Source organism: Clavelina lepadiformis, chromosome 1 (genome assembly GCF_947623445.1).
Source record: "Clavelina lepadiformis chromosome 1, kaClaLepa1.1, whole genome shotgun sequence".
Classification (NCBI taxonomy): Eukaryota; Metazoa; Chordata; class Ascidiacea; order Aplousobranchia; family Clavelinidae; genus Clavelina; species Clavelina lepadiformis.
Window position 1 is genome coordinate 12863370 of NC_135240.1, and position 7340 is coordinate 12870709.

Here is a 7340-nt window from a genome sequence, read left to right on the forward strand (position 1 = left end):
AAAAAGAGTCTTAGTTTATTAGAAGGTAGGTAGGTCGTATCGTAGGTTCCCTCAACACTTAATGTTTTATACAGTACGAAAATATTCAATATCGTGTCATAACTAACAAATCAACAACCATATGACAGTAACCTTCACAGTCGAAAGTGGAAAACAAGTACCAAAACACCTTGATGTGTTCCAAACATAATGCTTGCAGCAAATCATGAGAATCTTCTGGCCAATCACCATTTACAACAAAAAATTCCTGAATCCCGATGAAGACAGAAGTGCGACTCCTGCATGAGACCGTCCAAGCATGTCGCTGAAAATGGTTAGGACACGTAGCCTATATCGCATGCGAACGGCATGATTGCTTAGATCAAGCCCTTGGTTGGAAACAGAAGGAAAATCAGAAAAGGACCGGCCAATGACAGCATGGCGTTAAACCATAGCCTAGTCGCTTCATATCGGTTTGTAAGGACTATGGTTAGACGGTGGAGAGAGGTTTAACGAAATGAAGGCTATGTCTGACCTCAGCAAGAATTGCTGGAAATAGAAAACGATGGAAAAAGCTTGCTGTCGCCTCATGCGTCTGATGGTGCAAAGAGGACAACAAATGACTGAGAATGTAGGTTTCTAAGGAAGAGACCATTATGGTTATGTAAAAAAAGTGAGTTAAAAAGTCGAAATCGATTTTAGCTTTCATTCCCTAAGGCCTGATATGTAGTTTACCACAGACTTCGCCCGTTAAGATTTGATTATGTAACTTGGCCCTTCGATTTATATCACTGACAAAACGACAGTAGGACAATTGCCTAATTTGTATTGTGTCAAATAGCCCCTAAAAATTTAAAAATATGCCTAAATTAATGCCAATGTTTTAGAAAATATGGTCGAAAAAATATGAAATCCGGCGACAGTAGCCTATCCGTATACCTGCACACATGCATTAATAAAGGTGTTTTCAATAACAAAGACGTCTATAATTCGTTTTTCGTCGCATAGCTAGATACTCTCAAACTACTAAACAATTGCATGAAGCAACCATTTCATTCACAGGTTCTTTCCCAAACGTTGGATTAATTCAAGGCACTTTATCAAAACCAGGAGTTTTCCAAAAACATTTTTGATTTATTGTCACCACCATTCTTCTTAGGTTTCATGGCTTTCATTTGTGCTTCCATCATGTCTGTGAGCTTCATCTCATTTTCTTCATCATCCTCATTCTTTAGTGGATTAGGAAACTCAAATTCTTGCTCGTCTGCCTAAATGTGAAAATTTGAAAAAATATCATCAGGATAGATACATAACGGTACTTGCACAGATATCTAGCTACTAATACCTATGGGGATGGTATTATGCTAATAGCTATCTTGAGCAAGTCGAAGTGATAAAACCGGTATTGTTTAAAAAAATATAAGCACACCCTTTACATTAAGGCAACACATTTTGGTTTATTTAGTCAATTATCTCTTACTTACTAAAAATATGTGGGCAATTTTCCATGGTTCAATAAATTTCCACTGATAGGGAGTTGGAGCATCTTCACTCATTTTTTTAATGCGCCAAGGCAAAGGCTCTTTATAACGCACATAGTTAACAGGACTCAATCGAACATTAAGAACTTTGATATTGTAGATCTTGTCCAAGTACTCTTTCATATCGTACTTTGTCATGCTGTAAAAAGATTGGTATAAGTAGGGATGGACTGTTGTTGGCTAAGCAAGGGTATTGTTCAGTGTAATCCAGTTCATTAAGTCAATGTCAATAAGTACAGGCCTGTGAGAGCAGGTTTATTAGACTGTGTTGGCACAGATGTGGCATCCGAACCAAAGTGAAGATCAGATAATGACTAACAATATGTAACTATAGCTCGCGTCTTGCCTTGCTTTTAATGACATGATACTTTGGTAGAGTTAGAACTCATTATGTGTATAAAATTAATGTTTTGTATTTAAAAAAATGATATGTTTGAATCATGAAAATCCTTCCTAAAAAAACAGGTAAGATTTTTGGATTCAGTTTCAGCCAGCCCATCCTCAGCAATAATGTGTCATAATGTTATGCAACTTTGACTTTCAATTAAGAACTACCTTGATATAAATTCAAAACAGTACGGATTGCTTTTGTATCTAAAATACATTTGATATTACTATAGAAAAAAAAATCACTTGATTCCAAAAATAAATCTAACTATTTAAAACCTTACTCTGCAGGTACATGGAACCGAACATAGTTTTTAGGCATCTTCTCTTTCGGTTTGGCTAAAGTAATATACCATTCAGGAATAAACAGCCTCCTTTGAGGAGCTCCTTCATAATGCAAAGGGAATCTGGAAGAGGAAGGCCATGTAACACTGATTAAGACAAAATTTAATCTAATCTGTTTCATAGGTCCAACCGGTTTTGAATAATTATTGCTACATGCATGTATAGGTAGACGACAGGTTTATAAAAACACCAGTTGCAAATTACCATACACGTTAAAATATTTAATAATAATTAACAAGTTAAATGGCTAGAGCAAGTAGTAAAAATCAGTTTTAAGCAGTTGGAATTGTGAGAAAGCATCAAAATTAATTTACTAGAGAAAGGCATTGTTATCACGTTGACTGCAAGAGTATATCTTCATCTCAAATGTAAAATTTTTAAACATGATTTTGGGAAAATATACTGTATTTCCATTCAGTATTTGCAATAACTCTTCCTACTTCAGACTTAATCTTAATGAGTTGAGAGCAAGTGCGTTTTAACCAGTAAGCAAAGTGCAGAAGTGACAATATCACTGGAAGATTTTCCTTTTTAAATAATAACGAATTAGTAATAACAAAAAGGCGTACAAAATACTACTTTTAGTAAAGAGTGAGGTAAAATTAGAGTTGGGTTGAATTCAAATGAACATACAAAACCTTTCAAGTTAGGAAAACATCATTTGGAATGTATCACTTTCACCACTTTAGCAAATGCCAGAATTAACTAAACATACAACACACAGCACACAGAAAAGAGTCTTACTTCACGGATGGAAGTTTTCCTGGTATTCGGATTCTTCTAGACATCTTTGTGTTCCTATCAAAATCCAGCAAAGTTTATCTGTGACCTACATAGCTTAACTATCAATAAGTACTCTGTAAAAATCTTTAGAACACAATAGCTTAAGCCTAGGCTAGTACAGTAGTCATTAAGCCAACACAGCCTACTATTTCACTTTACTTCATAAATTAATTATTTAATCTGTCAAACTGGTTATAAAAGGAACATGTGTATTGAATTCATTGGTGGTTAATGGTGGGAAGGATTCAGCTGGTCCAACTATTTGTTAAAGAGATTTCATGAGCACAACGATATGATCAATGAAACTTGGAACATGTAACAACTGACATAATTATAGTCTTATAAACATATGTCAGGTTTACAGTAAAAGTTTAATTTTGGGCAAGTTCCAAATGTCATTTTCTGTGCACTAGTTTTGCACAAAATTAGATTCTGCTACTGTTACATTTTCAATATGAAAACTGCACTTAAATGCATGTCAAAACGTTCTTATATAGGAAATGCCACCAAGGTCGCTAAACAGTGAACTTAGCATGACATTTCCATGCCGACCTTGTCTTACTATTTCTCTTCTCTTTTGTCTATTCTCAGAACTGTTAGCTATCTATTTGTAATGCCCTGGCAAAAGGTAGATGGAGTAGCACTATTATTAAAATTGATGGACACAATACAAGTGCATTTGTAAACATTAATGCATAGAACATAAACTAATGTCGCCCATCCAGCAAGTTTAGCTAGCATATAGAGTGCTAAAGGTAAAAGTATAAAATAAGATTTGGTTTAAGGTGCTTAGATGCTTTTTAAACAAAAGCGATAAACAATAACAGTGGTAGAAAATAACCTTTTGTTCAACCGGAGAATACTGAGCAAAAGTGGAAAAAAGAGAAAATGTAAAGTGTGTCGAATTAACAATTAACATGATGCTAAAATTAGTAATTGGGGAGATCAGTGGTTACCCTTGTAGGTCATGGTGATCCAACTTAATTTTAATTAAAGTTGGTACATTGGGCCAGACCTAGCCAGACCAGGTCTGGCTCAGTGTTGGAACAGTTAGTGTGTAAGACCCTTGAGCAAAGTATTAAGTATTACAAAGAACCAGATCGAAAAGTTTCCCAAGTGTGTAAGAGATGAAAAATCTGTGGAGTGCTTCGCTCATGTACCTAACTGGAAAGTACGGCAGTTTTCAATGACAAATTGTGTGTGGAACAACACAAATTTTGGGGTGATGGAGTGCAATGGAATGTCAATTCTTTGTTTTTTTTTTTATTTTTTACAAACTGGCGTTCAAACAATCAGCTTTTCTTTTTTCTCCCCAAAAAATAGTAAATCTCTGGTATGAAAGACGCTTGTTTCTGTGCAGTGGTCTCAGGATGAATAGTTCAAATTCGAGCGCACATTTCTCCGGCACAGAAACTTGCTGTTTTGTCCTATATTAATACATTTATTGGCACACTGAAAAGAAATTTTCCAGTAGGGGTGTAAAGTACGAGACAATCAGACAGTAGGCTAGTCTTGCTGGGTTGTATTTCTTTTCAGAGGTCACATGTGTGTAGACCGACAAAATCAGGTGTGCAGTTGTGCAATGGCTAGTCAAGAGTGCACCTATTCAATTTTACTTCAGTACATACTTAGGCTAACACTAGTAATTATAGACTTATCTAATACCATATAAAAAAATCCTTTGGGCCGGATAAATTTTCATCGATTGTTATCGTAATTTGGCCCATTGTTATTGTTAAATGGATGAAGCCAGCCTTGTTCATTTGTCATGCTTCGATGATTCTAAACCAACGGTTCCCAAACTGAGGTCCGTAAAGCAGTTTCAGAGGGTCCGCAATGAGAATTAGTCTTTAAAGCAGTTGCAGAGGGTACACGACATGAGAGTTGCGTTATCCAAAACCAAACCAAACATTGATTAGTTAATTGCAGCAAAACAAGTTCACCCATCACATTAAACGCTTACCGTATTTGTTAGTTTTTGCTTTTTCTTTCATTGGTGTGGTTTTTGCATTTTTCCTATAGCATTCTTTGATTTTTATAGGGCCGCGAAATATCAAAATAATTGCAAAGGGTCCACCAGGCAAAATTTTTAGAAAAGTTTGGGAACCGCTGTTCTAAACGTTTTTAAGGTTGTTCTTTTTGACTTTTTTGCCTGTATAATTGTGTCCTTACTTAGTCTTTTGTGCAAAGCATTGTACTGTCTCCCTTGCCGCTGGGCTACCACTTTAAAAGGTATCAAAAACGGTAATTTTTTGCAGTTTAGAGGTGTGTAAGACTCGTACGTCGTTAGTGCAGTGTCTATCAATATCGAAGTATGAGTTGGCCAGATCCCTTTGAATACTGTCGGCAGCTCAATCGCTGAGCAATAAACATCGCATTTTCAAACAAAACAAATTTTCACTCGAACTAATCACTTTTGTCAGGGTTAATTTAAACTATTTGGCTCCCAATTAAGGTTTATGTAAGGTCAAATGTGCAAAAAGTGTATTACAAATTTATCTTGGGTGTGCAGCTGCCAAGGAATACAGACCGGTTGTCTTGAATTCTTAATGAAAAGTTTGTGTGATACAACAGAGATATCTGGTATGATGAAGGAGCAATGAGCAAATATTGTTACACCACTAGCGTAAATGTTGGCTTCAGCTTTTCTGGCATGGCGTTAAAAAATCGTTTCACAAGAGACAAATAAACAAAAATTGTAAGTGTAAGTCACTGGCTTTCCAATTGGCTCCATTCTTTAATCCAATGGATCTATTTACTTTGCACTCTCATATCACAAGCGATCATAATTTATTTTCTATTATCTTATAACTGTTCAATTCAGGCTTTCAACTGGAAGTGCAAAAATATAAGAGACCCTAATAACGAATTTCCTAACCTTGCCTGCGCAAACGCCCAGTCAACCTTGGGCCACGAGTCGCAATGCACACCGGCTGCTTCCTTGCACACTGCCACACCGGAATTTTGCTTGTGCACACCCGAGTTCTTGACGAAAACTGCCATACTCTGCAGTCCGGGTTGGGACGGAAAATATTTAAGGTTTTAATATTGGCACGACGTAAAACATAGACCCTAATTTTTTGGCGTAAATCTCCCTGTGCTAAAACGCAAGCTTTCCATACAGGTCGTGTACTGTAGCCTGTATTTGTATGAGTGATTTAGCATACGCCCTACTTCGCCAGTGTTTTCGTCACAACAGTAATAATATTTTATACAGTTTAACTGTTGCATCGATCTTTTCGTCTCACAGTAAAAGGAACTAAAGAATCCCTGCCAAATATAGAACCAATCATCATTGAATGTCAATTGAACTGTTAACCCTTAGGCTTAGCACAACCTTCAGGTCAACAACCACATTGTACTTTTAGTTAGGGGGTTTCCCTTATATGAAATTCAATATAATAAAATGAAAAATAAATAATAAACGTTTGACGAGACGAACTTGTACAAAAGTTAGCTCGGTAAACGGGGCTTCGAGCAACAATTTTCTGTAAATTTGTTAAACTTAATCGGTCTGGCTATGGCATTTAGAACAAAATTAATTTCAGGTAGGCCAGTTTCCTATCTCTGTAGCACATTACCAGTCTCCATAAATTAGATTGCGCAGGCAGCTCTCTTCCATATTTGCGTCTAAATTTTCGCTGAGCTTAGATGTCTTATTTGGTCTCTATAAACCATGAAATGCACTGCTTTTTTCCTGCGTGCTCGTTTTCATAAACTCCACTTTTTCGTTGCTAAAAGATCTGCTTAACCACTGAATAAATTATAATTTTAAACCTGATTATTTCAAAAAGTACCTGACAACTTGACAAGAGAGAAAACAACAATATTTTAAGTTACTTTATCATAAAAAAAAACGAATGAAAATATGACAAAACAAATGTAGTTAAATGTCGCTGTACAGCAGCGGATATGCTTGTTGTTACACGTAACAAAAATTTAAGTTATTTTTATTTACCTACCTTTTTGTTGCAAGTGACAACTAAGTAGCTTATGTTAGTTAAACTACCGTACTGTATTCCCTTAATTGCATAAGTTTAGGCGCTGGTTGGTTCACTTTTACCATATAAATACTTGTAATACTAGATTGCATGATTCGTTTTTGTTTTCCGAAGTTCGATACATTATGTCCAACAGTTTAAGCTGTTGCAAATAAATAAATAAATAACATTGCAAACAAATAAATAAATAACAGCTTGCAGATTGCCGTTATTGGATTAGGTAAAAATTGATGTTGCAGAATAAGGAAAGTAACAGGACCTTTCCTACTTTTCTAACGTTCTTTTTTACACAGGCAAAAAATCA

At 35.7% G+C, this 7340-nt stretch overlaps 1 protein-coding gene across 1 annotated transcript; it reads right to left on the reverse strand.

The window, feature by feature from the left end:
- Positions 1-788: 788 nt before the first annotated feature.
- Positions 789-3154, reverse strand: LOC143447401 (large ribosomal subunit protein uL23m-like). Its single transcript, XM_076947491.1, has 4 exons — positions 2997-3154; positions 2192-2314; positions 1464-1659; positions 789-1247 (listed from the first exon to the last, which is right to left on the reverse strand). The coding sequence occupies exons 1-4, from the start codon at positions 3038-3040 to the stop codon at positions 1080-1082; spliced, it is 531 nt and encodes a 176-aa protein (XP_076803606.1). The 5' UTR covers positions 3041-3154; the 3' UTR covers positions 789-1079.
- Positions 3155-7340: the final 4186 nt, after the last annotated feature.